The sequence below is a fragment of the Planococcus citri genome, chromosome 2 (assembly GCF_950023065.1).
Source record: "Planococcus citri chromosome 2, ihPlaCitr1.1, whole genome shotgun sequence".
NCBI classification, from domain to species: Eukaryota; Metazoa; Arthropoda; class Insecta; order Hemiptera; family Pseudococcidae; genus Planococcus; species Planococcus citri.
Window position 1 is genome coordinate 21,915,900 of NC_088678.1, and position 22,608 is coordinate 21,938,507.

General features: G+C 33.0%; 1 protein-coding gene and 1 long non-coding RNA gene across 3 annotated transcripts in view; both read left to right on the plus strand.

The window, feature by feature from the left end:
* LOC135835012 (uncharacterized) overlaps positions 1–22,608 on the plus strand; it is a 97,494-nt gene that overhangs the window by 64,120 nt on the left and 10,766 nt on the right. For both annotated transcript variants that reach the window (XM_065349059.1, XM_065349058.1), the window contains exon 4: positions 17,749–17,834. In XM_065349059.1, coding sequence (XP_065205131.1) covers positions 17,749–17,834 — 86 coding nt within the window. The remainder of the gene's footprint in view (positions 1–17,748; positions 17,835–22,608) is intronic.
* On the plus strand, positions 10,114–13,484 carry LOC135835016 (uncharacterized). Its single transcript, XR_010556807.1, has 4 exons — positions 10,114–12,001; positions 12,065–12,189; positions 12,410–12,484; positions 12,555–13,484. It is a non-coding gene; the product is annotated as an uncharacterized LOC135835016 (long non-coding RNA).

The window sequence follows — 22,608 nt, forward strand, 5'->3', positions numbered from 1 at the left end:
TACAATTTGCAAAAACAACTCAATGAAGATTCTTTGAAGAGCTTATATTCGGAGACGCTTTTAAACGAGCCGAATTACCAAGTTGTATTTCGAAACGAGTACAATTTAATTTTCAAGATGACTCGAGAGCTTTGTTCGGCGATGACGGTACGCTCGAGTTTTAAATAAAACGTATTCGTACCTACGGTAGTATGGGTATGGAGGAGGTGAAAAAAACGAGGCCTCTGTGGCAACCCCCAAGACTGATATTTTTTCACACGTAGTGTGTGTAAAAGGTATTTGGGGTATTACTCTAGAGCTTCGTGTTTAATGAGCAGTCACGTTAAAGTTGTATGAATTATATGACGAAAATAACACACCAGAAAGCCGCCGCGCCGCGCCGCATAAAATATGCAGAATACTTCAAGTCATTAACGCCAAGATTATGCCAAATAAGTAAACCAACACAACTTGACTAATTGGAACGAATCGTCTTCGTTGATATTTCGCTAAAAGATGCTTTCAGCGTTTTCTCTCGCTCGCACCTTTTAAACAATATCATTTAATTTACTCGACAAAAGTCTTACAACGAATCATTTATCAGCACCAAAGTATGAAATCTCGTCTTACGCGTATAATAATATGCAGATATCATCGTGTTATTTTCAAATTCACGCTCGACAACATCCATTCTTCATTTACCTCGTAGACACTGAGAAAATTACCGAATTAATATTGTTATATAAAAGGAACGTGCTCCCGTTCATATTGGAATTAGCCTTTGGCCCAAAATACGCGAATTTGACAGCGCTAGTTTATTTTCAACTTATTCCCGTGAAACAAATTAAATTGGAAATATCCAACGGGGCATACTTTTTCCAAGCGAAATTGATTGATAATTTTTAAAGGGTTGAGAAATGAAAGCATGAGTATACGAGTAACGTCTGACGAAGTTTTTTCAAACGAAGAAATCATTTTTTTTGACGCAAGTTTAATGATTTGTTTGAGTTATGAGAAAAATTTAATATTAAAGAGATGTTGACTCGGTACCGAGCATTTGACTATATTTTTCTTTAAAATTTAATCTTAGAGATGAATAAAAAATAAAACATTATGTTTATTAAGTATCTTTTTTCTTTTAATTTAAAATTTTCCACCCAACTTTTACGAAGTTGTCACCAAAATTACAAAATGAAAAAACCTCGTAAGAGGAAACGCCAAAAAAACTGATCTGGCAGTAACTTTACTTCGAATTTGCCCAAACGTAGGTAGGTAAAGGTACCTATCAAGGTAATCTTCCATTAAAAACAAATCTATCACGTCCTTTTCAAATTTTAGTGGGTATTTCGATTTGTAACCCGAGAGAAAAGGATTTATGGGATCTGGTCATTGATCAGATCCATAGAAGGTATCCATTTATTAGGTTTGAACAGATCTAATTGGATCTAAAGAATGTCAACATGTGATCAAGTCTGATGGAGTCTGGTCAAATCCAGTTGAATATGATCGGATTTGTTTAGATCATGGTTTGATTAATCATAATCAAGTCTGATGAAAAATCTGTTCACAGATTTGGTTAATCATCGCAAGTGAAAAATTATGGAATCTGAAGGTGTGAGTAGATTTGGTCAAATCTAATCAGATCTGTGCCCCAATTAATCTACGTATATGTACACATGAAAAGTGGTATTGCGCAACCCATACTAGATAAACCTCAGACTTTTTGCAACCCATCTGGACTTTTTGCAGCCCAGTACCGGGCTGTAAAAAGTCTGTTCTGTTTTCACTCGCCACAGACATTAGAAACAACCCAACGCAGTGTGTATATGAGGCAGAATACCATTAAAGACCTGCAGTATCCGATTTTATGAACTTGGCGTTACATGCACGAGCTATTTGAGTACCTCACCTTTCTGGAAGCGAATGAAAACATTTTTTTGATGGTGGAAAAAGTCTGGGAAATATCTAAAAAACATACACTTGAGTGGATAATTATTTCTGTTTATAATTGTCTGGAGGCAAAAGGAAGCGTCCAAAAAAAAAGTGAAAAAAAAACCTTGACAAATTGCTAAAAGACTGGAATAAATTTAATAAAAGAAATAATTAGACAACAATACTGTGTTTCATCGTGTTAATTTCATTTAATTAAATGACACCCTACACAAATGAAAATATAATTTTCTGTTTATAATTGCCTGGAGGCGAAAGGAAGCGCCCAAAATAACTTCATGTTAACAAAGTTGTAGAGAATTAGATTTCCAATCGACATAATGTCGTGTCGTTAGTTTTTTTCTAGAGTGCTTAGTTTTTGAGTTTTTCTCAAAAAACTAAAATTTCATTATATGTGCAAATTAATTTTTCTGGAAAGTGATCAATTTAAAAATTGTTTTCCATTTGGAACAATCCAACAAAAAATACACTTCTTGGGAATATTTCTATTTGACAAACATTCAAAACAATCAAAACTGTCTTATAACACTTTGTACGTACAAAATTTACTCAAAAAAACTGAGTTTTTTGAGATGTACTCTTATAGCTCCAAACAACTTGCAATGTTGTTGGGAATTTGAGTTAGGCAACTTGCGTTTTTACAAGATCTAGATAATCTACCCAACTCAAAGTGTTATTTTTGGTTGAGGGGGGTCATACAAGCCCCAAAAATGCAAAAATGTCAGTCAATTTTTTTTTAGATGTAACCTTATTACTCCCAAGTAACTTTACCTAATAATAAAAAAAATGAAAATGTCGCTTGGCCAATTATAACGTAATCATGTCCATTTATAACCATTTTACTGCGTATTGGCTCTTTCTCCTCATAGGCCATCACCTTTGTTTTTGAGGGCAAGATTCTCATTCCATAATTATCAGCTACTTTCAGAAGGTTGTACAAAAAATGTACATCACTCTCTGCAAGTCATCTTCATTGTCGGCAAAAATCACGTGATCAAGCAGGGTATTGATGTGGGTGTCATTGATGTCTAGCCATTTTGGCTTGGTTTTCAGCCATTCTTTAATCATGTTGTCGAAGTAGATGTTGAACAGGCTACACAACATTGGGCATCCCTGTCTTACTCCTCTTCCTATCTTCTTTGCTTCCGACATTCTTCCGGATCTTACTTTTATTGAATACATTATTCGTGTATACTTCAATTAAGCGTATCTACTTACTACCTATTTTGTTCTTTCACTTCAATTTTCCTCAGGATTTCAAACAAGAAACAACTCCTAACTCCTTCCTTTGGACTTGATCGTATGCCTTCTCTAGATCAACAGAGCATGTGGATGTTTCCAGGTTATATTCTCGCCTCTTCTCCATCAGCATGCTTCGTTGCGTTTACTCCATCTATGCACGATCTTCCCTTTCAAAATCCATTTTGGCATTCCAATATTATTGGCTCTGCATGGCTCTCGATTCTTCTCACTAGCATCATTTGCAAGTATGTATTTTGTAGGCAGCATTTAGTAGACTTTATTCTGCAGTAGTTTCCTGGGTCGTTTTGGTCTCCTTTTTGGAAAATGGGTATTACAATTGCTGTATGGAAGTCTTCGGGTATGGTAGCACCTGTTGTTTTCGATATCGCTGAACACGAATATAACCTTAGTTTTTCAAATTGACCTCACCCATGGCCCCCAGAACCCCCCTCCAATGAGTAAAAGTCGGATGTGGTCCAATCAAAAATCTGACGTCATATTTGTGTTTAACATAACTAAAAACATACACTTTGATACATCACATGCCTCAGATTTTTTTTTGAAAGTTTTGCCCAAATTGGGGGGAGGAGGTGCTCCTTCTATAAAGAGATTCCATCTCGAAAACTGAATATTTTGAAAAAGCATCAAAAGGTACATCTAAGGACATTTTTTAGAATTTTAAATGATAGATTCCACTTACAGCGCCATTTTAAAATTTGAAAAGCGAACATTTTTCTACTCTTTTTTTTTTTTTTTTTTTTGAGGAAGACTTTTATTACATTGAATATGGTGGAATCAATCAGAAGGAAATTGTTAAATATATAAATTATTCAGAATTGTAAAAATCAGAAACAAACAAAAATTGACAAAGGCTCCTTTTTCATTTAATCTCTCAATTAAATTGAATCTAAAAGTGGATCAAATTTAGCTGAAAAGTTTGAATTAAAATGAAACAGTTCATAATTATTCCTACATGTAAGTGTTTTAAAGGTTGTAGATTTATTTATGTAAAATTAAACTAAAGTGCAATGTTCCTCTTCTATCAAAGCCCTACTCAGTAATGTCAGTATATTCCCTAGCTAAAATTGAAAATGCACAGATTTATTAGACAGCTTCTCGACACGATCATCTTACATAGGTACACTTAACAGGCAGCTTGAGAACTTAATTCATATTCATATTACGAGAATACAGCCGGCGTAAAAATCCCAAGCATTTAGACGTTTTTGTGTAAACGTCAGCGTCATCTTAAAATCTTTATTCGCCATTCAAACATCTAGAAAATTCGACACCTTTCATAGAATATGATTTTAAAAAGCGTAAAAAATTCCTCTCAAGGCTCGACTCACGAATAATAAATACTTAACACGATCGCTTTCTTAATTTCCTGTTTATAGGTAGGTACGAGTACATCTATAGGTACGTACATACATCGCAGGTAACATTTTTTTAAAATACTATTTTCGATACCTTTATCCAATCTACCCACGAATAAAACCAAATTTCACGTCGATTTAAGCAAATATTTCGATGTACTACTCAATCGATTCCAAACTCGCCCTTTGAAATTGATTTTTTTCTATTTCATAACGTATAAGTAGGTATAGGTAACATGAAAAAATTTCTGCTTAAATTTTCCCTTAGAGATGTTAAAACTTGTAGTCTTGTCGAAGGGAGAGGAAAAACGAAAATTTTCTCCGATGATATATCACTCGAGGATCCGACGGCGACGTAGGTTTTCAACTTCAACGTGTAATTCGAAACAGTAAAAGTATAGGTATATGCTGACGGTTAAATTTTTAAAAATGTGAAAAAATGTTGAAACTCGCTGAAACGTAGCTCGAACAACTTTCCGTTGAATAAAATATTGGCCTTTTTTCCACTTCTTCTTCCTCTTTTTTTTTTTTTTTTTTACTTCGTGTGTACAAAAACCACGTGTGTAAGATAAGAGTTACGGAAATAATATAAAACCAACTCGTATGTTTTTTTACCATCAACAGAGTTACGAAATCGTAACAACGGAAAACAAAACCTCGAGCTTCTTAAATTTATGGCAATAAAATAGGCAGTAATGTTAACATCGTGATTTCATTTTATTAACGTTGTGTTCCGAATAGTACGTTTTAAAGCAGCGGTCATTTGGGCAGACATTGGCGCAATATTAACATGGTTATTCGGTTTTAAGTGATGTGGAAAATTTGAAAATTTGAGTACCTACTTAGGCATTCAACTCTACATACCCCTCCTCCTCCTCCTCATCTTCACCCCAAAATTCTCATTTTTGCACCGGAATTTTTCCAAATACTGTACCTAAAAACTACTTTTTCAAGGAAAAGCTCCCTCGCTACCATTTTCAAACCTTTTAATGCTAAATACAAAAAATTTACAAAAAATAAAAAACGAAAATACGAGTTTTTCTGAAGGAAGAATTTGGATACTTAATCATATGGGCGGGCGGCCGCATGTTTTTTGCTTGAAAAACATTTTAATAAAATCACAGGAAAATCAATGAAAAATTATTTGAAAAGTTCAAAAATGAGTAAGTAATAACATCAGAAAAAGATTTGAGAAATTGGTGAAAAAATCACAAGAAAATCAATGAAAAATAGCTGGAAAATTAGTTCCTGATATTGGTATAAAATTATAAAGAAATTAGTGAATGATGAATCGTTAGAAAATTGTTTTAAGAAATTACCTACTTACTACAAAAATTAGAGTCACTGAAAACTGAAAAAATTAATTAATAAAGTGATGGGAATTTGTCGCAATATTTTTCAGGTTCTTAGAAGTCAAAAGATGGCATTTTTTCAAAGTTTTCAAAAGTCCAATACAGTATGAAGAATTTTTTGGCTCTCTGTCCCTCCCCTTCTCAAATATGTAAAATGTTAATTTTTAGGGGGGAAATACTGGAATTATATTGAATCAATGTGTTCAATTGTGTTTCAAAATTGTGGGAGGGGGATGCAAATTTGAAAAAAAGCACTACAAGATTTCAAAAAAAGCACAACGCAAATTTGCAAAAAAAGCACTAGGAGTTTTTGAAAAAAGCACAACATGATTTTAAAAAAAGCTTGACAAAACGCGATTTCAAAAAAAAAGCACAACATGATTTCAAAAAAAAAGCACAACATGATTTCAAAAAAAAGCACAACGCGATATATAAAAAGCATAATGCGAATCCAAAAGCACTAGAGTACTGAGAGAACCTCTTGGGAGCACAGCAAAATCACAAATGACTGGTGGGTTTTGATTCTGAAAGGGTAACCACCTGCTTTTGGTGTCTACCCGGTAAACACACCGAACGCGAATCGCCGGCGGAAATCGCGGTCGCGAAAATCGCGTTCGATTCGCCGGCGAATAGAAGGCAGAAATCGCAGTGAAAAAAATGAAAAATCTCGTTTCAAAAATCGTAGGCGTATCGCGGGCGAATAGACGGCGGAAATCGCAGTGAAAAAAATGAAAAAACTCGTTGCGAAAATCGTAGGCGTATCGCCGGCGGATTCAGCAGTGATATTTTCAACGCGATACTCGCGTTCTATCCGCCGGCGAATCGAACGCGACAATCACGCTGAAAAAATTTGAAAAAAAACACTGCTGAATCCGCCGGCGATACGCCTACGAATTTCGCAACGATCTTTTTCATTTTTTTCAGCGCGATTTCCGCGGTCTATTCGTCGGCGAATAGAAGGCGAATTTAGTAGAGTTCTTTTACAATATTTTTCATGCGATTTTAGCATTTGTTTCGCGTTCAATCGAGTGAGCATTCAGATGTTCTTACGCAAGCATGCAATAACGAGCAGAATGTTGTGTTTTTTTTTATCTTTTCGTTCGTGTTTATTTCAAATTGGTTTTCTGGTGTTGAATTTTGATTAATTTTTTTGGAGTGATAACGAACAATTTTTTTTCGTGGTGTGTACATAGAATAAATTTTTTGGCGATGAGTCAGATTGGAATTTTTTTGTGATTATTTCTAATGAATTTTTTTTTAGCAATTTTTGACACTTTTTTGTGATTTTTAAAATAAATTTTTCACTGTATTGATTCAAATTTAATTTTTTTATTCAGCTTGGAATTTTTCATGGTGATTTTGAACTGTTTTTTAGTGATGAATTCTGATAAATTTTTGATGATTTCAAATGGATTTTGTATGGTGACTTAGAATAATTATTCTAAATCTCCATAATTCAATTTTTGTGTTTTTGGTTATTTTAATAAATTACAATTGATGTTGTTGCATTCTTGTGTGAAGTGATTTACCCAAGTATAGGTACTTCATCGTTTTTTCTTTTGTTATTTCCTAGTTTGTCTTCCTACATCAGAATCAGAAAGCATTCTTCACTTAATTTACTCGTTATTTATTTTGTTTTCTTGATTTTTAATTATGTAAACTAGTAAATTACTCGTAAAATTAATTGAAGAATACGTTCTGATTCTAATGTGGGAGAAAAAACTAGGAAAAAACCAAAGCAAAACATCATTGCGATTATCGCCTTCGAATCGCCTTCGAATCGCCTTCGAATTGTGTTCTGATATCGCTGCGATTTCCTCCGACGAATCGCCTTCGAATCGCGTCCTATTTCAACAGCGATATCGCTGCGATTCCCGCCGGCGTATCGCCTTCGGATTTCGCTGCGGAAAAAGCGGACATTTTCGCCGGCGATTCGAACGCGATTCCCGCCGGCGATACGCTGGCTGCCAATACGATGATCGCCTTCTATTCGCTGGCGTATCGCGTACTATGTGTTTACCGGGTAGGTACTGAACATGTGTAAATGAAACACCTGCAGGTATTCTAAAAATGAACAATGGGAAAGATAACACTGTAGATAAGAATATTTATGACCCCTGCAGTGTTACATTTTAAAATTGATGTCGGCTTCGCTTTTGATAAAATCTTTTCCATTGTTCAATTTTGAAAAATAATTTTGAAAATTGAACAATAGAAAATAATATTTTACACTCCCTGTGGTGTTACATACCTACTGTTGGCTTTCCTTTTGATATGGCCCTTTTCCCCTTTTTATTCTTTTTTTGGTACAAATTTTTGTAATTAATTGCAATTACTCAAGAAGCTACCTACTTGAGTAATTGCAATTATAATTACGGCATTCCATGCTTCATGTTAGACCACATCTATGTATGAAAATTTCAAAAAAATTGGCCCATCCATCTAAGAGAACATTTGTTCCAAAGAATTTTTCCCCTTTCAGAACAAAACCAATAGTGTGCTATGCACACTAAAAATTCTGAAAAATGAAAACAGCGATGGATGTTCTAGTCGGGGACAGACTTAGAACCCCCTGTAAGGTTCTATAATAAACATTTTGAGTTCAAACGATAGCGTCAAAATGTAGAAAATTTCATCTAGAACAATTTTGTATCCTTCATTTTTTTTTATGAAACGCATATTTGTATCATAAAACTGGATGGTGAGTCCGCGGTTGACTGGCTATCTGGTCGGATCAGGGCTGTAAGGTAATTTATGTTGGTAAATTACAGCGGTATTTTACGGTATTTTACCAAAAGTTTATTACCTACCGTATTTTACCATAATTTACCAAAAAGCCAAATTGAACACTTTTTTTTCATCTTTCCTTCATAAATTTCCAAATTTCCAAATTTCCATGGAAATTCATGATTTGAAAGTTACCAAAAAATTTTCCCATAAATTTCCAAAAAATTTCCACGGAAAATTTCCTATAATCTCTAATAACACCCAATACAGGCGAAAATTTACTTCAAAGGCAGGTCAGAAGTTCAGAACTTCAAAGTCAAACTACAATACTACAAATAACTCTTCATATCCAAAATAGTAAAATACCATAAATACCGTAAAATACCGTATTTTACCGCCGTATTTTACCCAGGGATGAAAAGCTTTAAAATGAAACTTTAGCTTTTGGCTTTTAGCTTGAAATTTCAAAATTGAAACTTTTGGATTTAACTTTCGGCTATTTCGATTCTTAAGGCTTGCTTTAGCCAAACTTTCGGCTTCCAAAGGCTTTCCCTTATATTTACAATCTAGAAGCTTTCAGCTATATTTCATTAAGCTTTTAGCTTTAAACTTTTGGCTTTGAGCTTTTGACTTTAACCTTTTAGCTGATACACCTTCAATTTACAAAAAAAAGGAATTAAAAATCGGATCAAGGTACATTAATTTTATAATAATTAATGATAGTGGAGAATTTTTTTTTTTCAATTAGGTATTCATTGCTAGAATTTTTTTTCATTTCATCAAATCACATTAAAATAAAATTGAATGACATTTTTTTCGTTTTTTTGTTTCTTCTGAATTTGGAGAAATCAATTCTGCAAAAAAGCCTTTGAAAAAGCCAAAAAAATGAAACTTTTGACTAGCTTTTGGCTTGAAAAAAATGAAACTTCCAAACTTTTAGCTTTTGGCTTAGTGCGAAAATATGCTCGGCTTTCAGCTTTCGGATTTAAGCTTTCGGCTAGCTTTTCATCCCTGATTTTACCAGTGAATAAATTACGGTAATTTAACAGCCCTGGGTCGGATAACGAATAACTCGTAGCTCCGTGAACTACTCCGCCAGATAGCGTGGTTACGTAAGAGAACTGTACTAAAACCATGAAGGAATAAAAAGAGAACAAATTTCTATCACCTAAGCGATAGAAAATGGCGCAATCCTCCCTTTACAGCCGGAGACTCCAAACGACTTGAAATCCACCAATTAGTTTGCAGAATAAATTTCGACTTTCCAACTCCACTTGATAAAATTTTGTGGGAATTTCAAGTTTCAAAAATCTGCTGGAGGCTCCAAAACTACCTACTCAAAACGGTTTGAACCAGTTTCCAATAAATTTGGCAGGTCAAAAATAGGGTATACCCCAAATTTCAGCTTTCTAGGTCAATTTGGTAAAATTATGATTTTTTCCCTCATTTTTGGCCTAAAGATTTTCAAAAATTCGCCAAAAATCGAAAAAGGCACTTTAGCACTTGAAATTTTGACAGGTGATGAATTTTTGCCTGCTCTTTCGATCTACCGGAGTATGGTTTAAAAAAATTCGCGGAAGTCCTATGTTGGAACGCAAAATCTCTGATTTCGGCTGACCTGTCAATCAAAATGGCCGCCATTTTGTAAGTAATACCACATTTTCTTTTGAGGATAACGGTTAGAAATGTTCCTTGGGACCACCCCTTTAAGAAAAAAGTTGCCCCAGTGGATCGGCGGGAGGGATGGTGGGGTGCAATAGATCCGTATGCGGGTGCCCCCGACTATAGGTAAGTATATGAAACGGACCATAATCTTTTAAGTCTTACTTGCACCTTATTATGCTTTCAAAATTGAAAAGAAATGAATAAAAGGTCGCCTCAAACTCAAATAAACTCTCAAAAGGTTCCCTTGTCAGATAATTTCTCTTAATCTACCCACATATAACGATATTTTTCAACAATTTGAGAAATGCAAATCACCTTTTTCGATTTATTATTTCACTTTGAAGTAAGTAAACACAGCCTCAATCTGCCAAGAAAACAACACCCAAAAAATCCAATCCTCGTATTTATCAACGCCTCAGACACTCGATACGGTAATCAAAAACTTGGTAAAATTCTTGAAATATTCGACGTTTTGTTTTCGAAAAAGACAAAAAAATACTAGTCAACTACGTGCGCAAAACCTGCAGCAGCGAGACAAAAGTATTCGAAAAATGCTGACGCAAGACGTAAACCGTCGACAAAATTCTGCCATCGAGAATAAGGGCAGGTAAGGGTAACGGTATAAGGGAAGAATAAAGGAAGAAAAATTCCACCTTTCTTGAATCAAGCAGTCCGGTCGGACTGCCCCGCCAAGATAGAAAAAAAAACGCACACAAAAAAAAACAACAACAACAATAATAATACAAACGTGATGACAGTCCGGCCACTTACTGCTTAATTCTCTGAACAACTAAGCGTATTTTCGATGTTCAATTTCTCGCGAATAAAAAAACGTACGATTCTGATTTTTTGATATGTTGTTGGCATCAACGAGAGCTTTAATTTGGTATACTTACAAACTTTCTACGGTAAAAAATGATGTAGATTGAAGTACCCAAAGTTAGCATTTTGGGGTAATTTTTGAAATCACAAATTTTCGTGTCAACAAAAAACTACTGAACCAATTCAAGTCAAATTTCGTACACTGGTGTAAATTAACGAGTTATTTTTAAATACAACGTCAGTTTTGAAAAAAAAATATTTTTGACCCCCTTTTTTTCAATTTGAAAATTTCTCTCCCCCCAAAAACACCTCCAAAATGAAAATTTTTCGTAGTACCGTAGAAAAGGGTCATCTACATCATATTCACTATCAATGTGCAAAATTTCAAGCAAATCGGTTCATTAGGAGAAGCTGTAGCCTTGTCAACGGAAATTACCTTCATGATTTTTCAGTGACAGAAATGAGAAAGTAGTGGAAAAGAAAAAATAAAATGAAAATTTTCAATTGAAGTGTGAAAAAGGGTCATCTACATGACTTACACTACCACTATACAAAATTTCAAGTAAATCAGTTCATTTGAAGAGGCTGTAGCCTTGTCAACGGAAAGTTCCGGTGGTATATTTCTATCAAGCATACTGATTTACGGCGGCATCGGTAAAGAAAGGAGGAGAAGCGGTTTGGGCGAAGCCCAAGGGGGGGTGTGGGGGGGACGAAGTCCCCCCCAACGAACAGAAAGTACTAGTAGTGATAAGAATATTCCTTCATGAATCGTGATATCACCGGCGACATCGAGTTGATCAAGAATCAAGATCAAGAAAATGTCCATTCCATGTTTTCTCCGAACTTCCGAAACTGTGATTTGATTGCTGGTTTGCTGCCCTGAATCAAGTGAGTGATGAATGAACATTTTTGAGTCTGAAAAAGTGAAATTAATCATCTGTTGATTTTCAGGCGAAATTCTACGAAATTCAAGGATTCAATCAGGGAACAATTTTGGTGCTCGAAGAAAGTGATCTATCGAAGAAAGTGAGGATGACAAAGATTACGAATGAAGATTCTTTTCAATCAATTAAAAAGTAATCATCGTGAAAATATTGCCAAGAAATATACCTTATTATGTTGACCTCGCGGATGTATTCTGTGTAATTCTATCGTGAATCGCTACGTTTCAGATTGAGATTTTGTGTTTATCTAGTGTGTGTGTGGATTTGTCGGTACCGTTAATTTTGGCTGAAATATGTATCGTATAATTCATTCTGTTTGAAATACCTAATATAATACATTTAATAATCGTAGGTACTTGAAAGTATAAATATCAATTATATGGAGAATAACAACAGTAGTATGACACCAAGTAGAAGCAAACATAAGGTACGCATCCTAGTTATTCTGTATGATGGTAAGAGATACTTGAATATAAAAACGACTGTTTTGTTTACAGATGAGTAGTATAGTTGGAATGGGTGAACCTAGCGGTGGTATTAAATTAATAATTTCGCCACAATACGAACCACCTCAATTGTAACCAAGCAAGAAAAGGAGCGCATGCAAGAAGAAATGTACCAGCAAATGTCCAGATATAAACGTATGCGAAGGGAAGATCAAGCTGCTTTAGAGATGAGATGGAAACGTGAATTATCATTATTAGATGAATCGACACCAAAGAGACAAACAATCGACCCAAGATATCTGCATAGTTATCGTTGGCAATAAAACTTATCTCGAAAAAGATAGAATTTAGAGTTAGTTGACCAGTATTAAGTAAACTTCAGACCTCAGGTTCATGTTTAGCTGCATTTTTACTTGACTAATGTGTTCAATTCTAAGTATTTGTTCTAGATACGCTAAACAAGTTGGAGCAAAAGTATAGCAAAACAGTATCTTGTGTCAGCAAAACTAAACCGTGATATAGAAAAATTATTCTTAGAATTTACTCGGTTCATGGTACAAAAAGCCGAAGAGCAAATAAGTAAACTGAAAGAAAAGCCTAGAAAATGCTGCGATGGTCCATCACATTGATATCATCGTTCTAAAAATTAATCAGTATTTTGCAAGTTTCATTATCAATATCAATGTAATTTATATCCAACTGCGTATTATTACGTAGGATCGAATTTGCGTCCTGTTAGAATAGCTAGATTTGTGATGTATTGATTTGTCTTAAGAATAAGACTGGTTTATACTGAACTTAATGTACGTTAACATAAAGTTGCCTTTGTTTAACTTCTAGGTTCAAGTTTAAGGTTACCATTAAATTCAGTATAGCCGCACCTTCATCGTTGATCGAGTCATAATAGGTACACGTACCTAATTGCTGAGTGTTGCACGCGCATTGTTTCAATTTTAATACACATTTTTTTTCAATTTCCTATTTTTATGTTGTGGTTTTACGCAATTTTATTTTAATTTTTCGTCTACTTTTTTTAAAATTAGGTATAAGGTGAGTTCATTTTCAGACTCATTCTATTCTATTATTTACCGAATGAGTTTTCAATACCTATAGGTAACTCGTAAGAGATAGTCACTCCTACGTAGTATGTAGACTATTAAAATACGGAATTGATGACGAAAACTTACAGTTACTGTCGAATATATTAGGTTTCATTTGCAGTTTTGAAATTTATTTTTTCTTTTAAATCGAATTTCTGGTCGAACGAAGCATCCTAGGAAAAAAATGAATAGAACCGAAATTGTAGAGAATTAAATGTACTTTCCCTGTAAAGCGATCAGATTTTTTCTACGAAGCTTAGTTTTCTTGATATTCGATACTAAAGTTCAAAATTCACTCCACACAAATGAGACAAATAAATGCCAATATTATAAAAACTAAGCTTCCTAGAGAAAATTCAACCGCGATGTTACCGAACGGAAATCAAATTCTCTACACTTTTGGTTCTATTCATTTTCGTCGTAGGACGCTCAGTTCGCAGTTCTCCCAGAAATTCGAATTGAAGAACTTCTTGTGAAAGCAAATTTTTCGACTATAACTTCAATGACGAATAATATGGAAACTATAAAGCTTCTAAAAACTACGCAGAACCGAAGTTGTAGAGAATTGAATTTCCTTTCGGAAACATTACAGTCAACATTTTTTCTAGGAAGCTTAATTTTCATAATATTCGTCATTGAAGTTATAGTCGTAAAATTTGCTTTCACAAAAAGTTCTTCAATTCAAATTTCTGGGCGAACGGAGCGTCCTGCGACGAAAATGAATAGAACCAAAAGTGTAGAGAATTTAATTTCCTTTCGGTAACATTACGGTCGAATTTTCTCTAGGAAGCTTAGTTTTTATAATATTGGCATTCATTTGTCTCATTTGTGAAGAAGGAATTTTGATGAACTTTGGTATCGAATACAGAATACTTATCAAGAAAACTAAGCTTCCTAGAAAAAATCTGATCGTCTTATCTTACAGAGAAAGGAAATTTAATTCTCTACTCATTTGGTTCTCTTCATTTTTTTCCTATAATGCTTCGTTCGACCTGAAATTTGATTAAAAAGAAAAAGAAATTTCAAAACTGCAAATGAAACCGAATAGGTAGGTATATTCGGCAGTAACTTGTATGTAAGTATTCAGCGAACGTACAATTTCTTTCATTTACAGGCTAAACTGAAACCAAATTGTCTTCATACCTATAACATTTAAATGTTTCGTACATACTACGTACAAGTTGAAAGTAAGTACTTACTATACTGCTTTGAAGAGACTATAATAATACAATACTCGTAGGTAAATACTACGTACGAGTTGAAAGTAAGTACTTACTAAACTGCTTTGAAGAGACTATTATTTATCGAACGAGTTTTCAATATTTGTACATAAGAGATGGTCTTTGAACGGAGTGTGAAATGTTATAGGTATGAGGACAATTCGATTTCAGTTTAGCCTGGTACAATAGATTGCGTATTTCGCAAGACATTATATTTATACACAAATTAATGACTCTTCTGTGGCATTCAGTTTACCTATATCAAGATTGGTTCGCAAATAATCATATGTACCTACTTCATTTCATTTATGCTTCCTTTTAAGGATGCCCCAATGCATTTCTCAATTTTGAAGCGTTAGAAGCAAAAATCCTATCAAGCCAAAAAAAATTTACGTATCTTTGAATAACAAATTAATAAGAAAATAACAATTTTTGAAAAAAACGACTGATATCCCACGAAAAAATACTTTTAAAAAGCAAAAAACCCGCCAAGCTAGAAAAAAAAACTGTAAAAGTTGGTCTTTGAAAAAAAAATGACAGAAAGACATACTTTAACAAAAACAAAAAAAAGACTGATATCCCCTGAAAAAATACTTTTAAAAAGCAAAAAACCCGCCAAGATAGAAAAAAAAACTGATAGGTAAAATGTACCTCAACAAAAAAAAAAAAAAAAAAAAAAAACAGGAACTTTCTGCTGAAAAAATAATGTGATATCACACTACCGCCAAGCAATCATTGTTTAAAAATCAATTTTTTCTGTCTGTGCTTTGAAAAGTTTTAGGCGTATCAGTTTCAAAGATGTACTTAAAAAATCATATCAAAGTAAAAAGTGCTTGAAAATCATTGTAGGATAGAAACACTCAAATCCATCAGGTATTGAAAATGAATTTGAAAACCGGGCCAAGCTTGGCGGGAACTTTTCGGCCCGGTTTTCAAATTCATTTTCAATACCTGATGGATTTGAGTGTTTCTATCCTACAATGATTTTCAAGCACTTTTTACTTTGATATGATTTTTTAAGTACATCTTTGAAACTGATACGCCTAAAACTTTTCAAAGCACAGACAGAAAAAATTGATTTTTAAACAATGATTGCTTGGCGGTAGTGTGATATCACATTATTTTTTCAGCAGAAAGTTCCTGTTTTTTTTTTTTTTTTTTTTTTTTGTTGAGGTACATTTTACCTATCAGTTTTTTTTTCTATCTTGGCGGGTTTTTTGCTTTTTAAAAGTATTTTTTCAGGGGATATTATTACTTCGCGGTAGGTATAAATGCATGTACCTACCTACTCGTACTAGATGTGGGATTTTTATGAAACTCGAAAACAGCACGAAATGAATTTTAAAAAATCGACTCGATTTTAATGAATAGCTCGGTAAGGTCGACGTAAAGATACCGGCAATATTTTTCCAATCAACTTTGGCCATTTTTTACCGACGGTTTTTCGTTTTGTGACGTGCATGAAAAATCTGCGAAAATAATGCGGAAAATTTTCCAAATAAAAAAATGCGAGCTCGTAAATTGCGGGAAATATTTTTATTAGACCGAAACCTCTTAGATACAAGGGTTATACGTCAACTTGATTGATGAAGGAGAACAATACTAACAATATTATAATATTTAGTATCGTGTATGGTGTATAATTTTTGTTTCCGCAGCAGGAACTCTTTACTTTGTATCTATGCTAAATGCATCCGTTTTTTTTTGTTTTTTTTAAAAAATGTCCATCGATTTTTTTCCCTACTTGAATTGCATTGTAGAAAGGTATGAAGTATGAGAATATCCGAACATAAGTTATACTTAATTTCACAACTCATATAAAAAATTGAAGAATTACGACAAAACCGAGAAATATAATTGAAATACATAAAACAAATGGCTGAATAAATTTCGCCTGGTAATTCGATGATTTATACGAGGTTCAATTCGAAGCCACGACGATCTAAATACCTACCTACGTAAAATAATCGAAGAAAATATTCGTTTTTCAATCATCTCTAATTGATTTATTACCACGTTAATGTTTCCTATCAAGTATATTCCATATGGCCCCTTGGGTTAAATTAATGGCGCGGTAAAAATTTATTTTCAATGGTTTCGATGTACAAAAAGTAAAAGTATTTGGGTAAATTGGTACTTAGGTGGCGTTTATAGTTTCAAAGGAACAGAACCAGAGAGGTTTTTAGCGTGTAGTTTATTTCAATTAATCTTTCGTTGGAAAGTGTTTCTCTCGGCGGCGTTTTAGGTTATTTCAGTTCGAGAGGAAGTTTTTTCCATTACGTGTATTCCTATCGTATATCATGTTTAGCTGAATTTTACTCTATCCTCTATATATCGCCAAAATTCATACTATATGGTTTTCTTATATATTCTGCTGATATCTTCTTAATTATATTATAAAAGTTCATATTTCTTTTTATACACGCCGCCGCTTCTAATCTTCCACTCTTTCACCCTCTCATCTCCATATCCATAACACACATTCTATAGTTTTGCATTTTAAAAACTTTACCAATGTAGCTGTCCTTTTTGTCGCCGCAGTAGTTGATTTATTACTATTTCGATAACTCCGAATCTATTATGTAAAGTGTTTTGGGGATTTGAATGCTTGAAACACGAAGACGTTATTTATTCATGTTCAACTTTTTAGCCATACAACACATTATATTATGTATAGCAAAGGCAACGACGACGACGAGATGTGAACTTGTTAGTAGCGTGATCTTTGTGTATATGAAGCAGCAGCATACTCTCTTATAGACACGCTAGATAAATGTACCTATTTGTTTTTATTTTTAATAAGCCAACTATATACTATATACTCTACCGTATATACTGTAACAAGATCTCAAGCCAAATAAATATTCGCCAATAATTGGAAATTTGTTCGATAAATTTTCTTTTTTCTTGTTTATTCTGTTGCAGTAACAATGGTTTATTACTTGATTGTATTATTTTCATCGACCCTCGGAGTAGTTTGTTCGCTTCTATTAATGGTTGGCTTGTACTTGGTAAGTATAAAAATTGAAAATTTATTTCATTTAGAGAGGGCAATCTTCTATTTATTGATTTCGTCTACTACGGTACCGACCACCACGTGAAATTACTATGGTATTTGGTTGAGTTCCTTCTTGCCATCTAGGTAGGTACTTATTTTCTGGTAGGTTGCAATTTGTACGTACCTACGTCGAAATGTTTCCATTCTACGATATATCCGCAGTCTCAAAGATCATCTCGATTATAAAATTCGAAAGGATATCTCGTTGATTAAATGTAGGTAGGAATTTTACTCTCGAGTGCTTCGATTACATACACGTTCCATCCTATATACTGAAATTGTCCAGTTTTCAAATTTATTGTTTATTTTTTCCTCGCCAAAAAGAAGAAAATGATGATTGATTTTTTTTTTAATTTTCAATTATTCCGAGAATTTTTTTCATCAAATATTGAACGATTGAAAGATGATAGAAATTGGAAAATGACAAATTTGTTAGGTATCTAGATCATTGATACGCCGAAGAAGAGTGGTACCTAGTGAAAATGATTTGCACGCCTTCTCCCCCCCCCTCTCCAGACTGGAAAAATGACGACGTTTCTGATCATGAAGATGAAATCCGTTGATCAAAATCCAACACTAGATAGATATCGTAATATTTCATTTCCGCGACATTAATTCAATCCTTGAGATTTTTTTCAAAGTTGCAAGCCCACCCCTTCCCCTCAAACAAAAGAGAGTGCAAACAACTTCCAAAGTCATTGAACCAGAATTCAAGGAGGTTCTTTCACCGAATCTCAATCTCTTTTTTGAAAATACTTACCTGATGTAATTAAAATTTTTAGCTGCTCAAAGTACATCGCTTGTGAGGTAAAATTCAAAAATTTTAAAACCGGTATTGTTATTTTTCAACAAAAACTGTCGCTTTTCAACAAAAACTGTCAAATAACAACTGCTAACAGTCATTTTTCTACAAAGACTAGAACTTTAAAGTTAAACCAATAAATTATCATTTTTCCAAAAAAACTGTCATTTTTTTTAAAATTAAGATTTTTTAGCAATATTTATTCATTTTAAACAAAAATTGTAAATTCAAACAAAATTGCTAGGTATTTATCAACAAAAACTAACTGTACTTTTTTAATGAAAAGTGCAATTTTTTACAAACTGTATCATTTCAAAACAAAACCTGTCATTTTAAACAAAAACTGCCATTTTTAAACAAAAACTGCCATTTTTAAACGAAAACTGCCATTTTAAAACAAAAACTGTCATTTTAAAACAAAAACTGCCATATTACACCAGAAACTACCAATTTAAAACAAAAACCTTCATTTTTAAACAAAAACTACCACTTTTAAACAAAAACTGTCATTTTAAAATAAAGACTGCCACTTTAAAACAAAAATTGCTATTTTAGAACAAAAACCTCCATTTTTAAACAAAAACAGTCATTTTTAAACAATAACTGTCGTATTAAAACAAAACTGTCATTTTTAAACAAAAACTGTCATTTCAAACCAAAACTGTCATCTTGAAACAGAAACCACCATTTTACACCAAAAACTACCATTTTAAAACAAAAACCACCATTTTAACACAAAAACTGCCATTTCAAAATAAAAACTGACATTTTTAAACAAAAACTGTTATTTTAAAACAAAAACTGTCATTTTAAAACAAAACAGTTTTTTTTTAAACAATAACTATCATATTGAAACAAAACTGTTATTTTTAAACAAAAACTGCGATTTTAAAACAAAACTGCCATTTTTGAACAAAAACTGCCATATTACACCAAAATTCCAAAAACTACCAATTTAAAACAAAAACCTCCATTTTTAAACAAAAACTATCACTTTTAAACAAAAACTGTCATTTTAAAATAAAAACTGTCATTTTACACCAAAAACTGCCGTTTTAAAACAAAAACCACCATTTTTAAACAAAAACTACCACTTTTAAACAAAAACTGTCATTTCAAAACAAAAACTGCCATTTTAAAACAAAACTGCCACTTTTAAACAAAAACTGCCATATTACACCAAAAACTACCAATTTAAAACAAAAACCTCCGTTTTTAAACAAAAACTGTCATTTTACATATAATAAAAAGTGTCATTTTTAAACAAAAACTGGTATTTTAGAACTGAAACCTCCATTTTAAAACAAAAACTGTCATTTTAAAAGAAAACCGTCATTTTTTTAAAAAGCTGTTATTTTAAAACAAAACTGCCATTTTTAAACAAAAACTGGTATTTTAGAACAGAAACCTCCATTTTAAAACAAAAACTGTCATTTTAAAAGAAAACAGTCATTTTTTTAAAAAAGCTGTTATTTTAAAACAAAACTGCCATTTTACACCAAAAACTGCCATTCTAAAACAAAAACCACCACTTTTAAACAAACATTAATTGTCATTTCAAACGCAAAACTGTCATTTTTCAACAAAACCTTCTTAGGGCTACTGCTTTTCCTTTAAAAAAAATATAAAAAATCTGTCACTGTAAAACAAAAACTGTCACGTTCGTTCTAACCAAAATTGCCTCATCAACCCTTTAATGTACAAGTAGTCACATCTGATCACAGCTGAAAAAAATGGTCATTGATGGACCAATAATGGACCAATTGGTCACAAAATGTTCTGTATACACATTTACTCAATTTTACATTCAGTTTTCATATTTATTTCATAAAAAAAAAATTAATTTGTATAAAAATTTACAAAGTTGCAAACTTTTCCCCCAATTTTTTTTTCAAAAAAAAGGTAAAAATTTATGCATTAAAGGACCTTATTAAAACAAAAATTGTTGTTTTTCAACCAACACAATCAGTTTTCCAAAAGTAATAGAGTACCAGTTTTAAGCAAGAAAACTGCTATGATTTCATAAATAATTGTCATCTTTGATCAAAAACAAAAAATGTGATTTTTTAGCAAGAGTTGTAATTTTTTTGAACAAAACCAGTAATTTTAGAGCAAAATTTCTCATTTTAAACAAAAACCACCGTTTTAAAATGCTGTCATTAAAAAAACGCACAATTTTTCAATAGGCTCAGTAATTTTTAAATATTAAAACTGTCATTTTTGTAACGAAACAAAATCTGTTATATTTTAATGAAATTCTGTCGTTTTAAACAAAACTATTTTTTTTAAATAAACAAAATCCGTATTTTTTTGGTGGAAATTGTCGTTTCTCAACATAAACTGTCATTTTTTTAAACAAAAGAAATGGAATTTTAATACCTAGGTGGGTAATTCTCAGAAAAAGGTAAAAATCGTGTACATGGCAAATTTCTCAAAGGTTTTAGCATGAATTTTTTTTTTTTTTTTTTGGTCCATTCAAGGATCATCCCCCACACATTTCACATATGGTATTGAAATTTTTAGCCCCTCCTTTCATTGGTGTACCAAATGTCCTTCGACTTGGCTGTCACACACCATGTTTTTGAAAATGAATGTTATAAAGTGTCATGAACTTCATTTTTTTGGGGAAAAATTGGCACGTTCTCATTATCATAGAACACGAAGGTCCATTATTGTGCAAATTGCAATTGGAATAAGTCCATAGGAAGCTGACATTTCACATTTGAAAACTGTCACACACTTTTTGCGCAAATTTTAGAGCAATTTTCAATTATTTTTGGTAGCTTCCCAATCCAATATTTTTTTCTGGTGAGTGGCTGCACTGGTTCACTGTCTTCATAAAAATGTTGACCCCGCAATGTTATTCTGATAACCTACGCAATGGCTCGTTCTGATCGTACTTGTCTCTGAAAATATGATATTTCGCAAAATTGGTGTCCTTCGGCTTGCCTTTTTATTTACCCTGATGAACCCGCCAAAAACGATAATTGAGAAAGGGAAGTTATTCTACATGATAAGTACACATTTATTACGTGTTAAAAATCGAATACTGTCCAGTAGGTAAGGCTAGAAACGAAAAAACGTTGAGATTGTTCTTCAGCTTGTCCAGCGCCCATTTGTCCTTCGACTTGGCCAAATTTCAGACAGCTGTACTTTTATCGCGCTAGTCGACATATTACACGATAAAACAAGCAAAATTTGACATTTTCTCCCTCCCCACACCTCACCTCTACCCCTACCATAAAAATAAGTCCAGATTCGAACTTTGCGGCCTGAAAAACATAAATTGACATATTACACGATAATATAAGCAAAAGTTGACATTTTCCCCCTCCCCACGCCTCCCCCTCCACCTCTACATAAAAAATAACTCCAGATTCGAATTCTACGACCTCGAAAACATATCAATCGACATATTACACATCGATGAGGGTCGAATCCTAATTATCGCTGTTTTAGGGGGGCCGGGGTCCACAGTGGGGGAGATTGAATTGAGGCCAACACTAGAACAGGAATCTGGGACACCTATACAAATGATTCCCACTTGAAATTTTCCAAAAAAATGATTTTTATTTTTCAAAATTATGCACATCAAAATTGACCTTTTTTCTGAGAATTACCCAGGTATGAATTAATGTTTTTTAACAAACACTGTCATTTTTTCAAAAAAAATTATCATTTTCAAACATCACTTTTTTTAAAAGTGTCATTTGACAAAAATGATCTTTTTCCATCAGAAACTGCCTTTTTTAAAAAAACAAAACAGCAATTTTTTAACATGAACATTCATCGGCATTTTGAACAAAAAATGTCAATTTCTAAAAAAAATGGTCATTTTTTGAATAAAAATCTACGTTTTTTAACAAAACTGTCATTTTTCATCATGAACTTAAAACTGTCGTTTTCAAGCAAAAATAAATGTCAA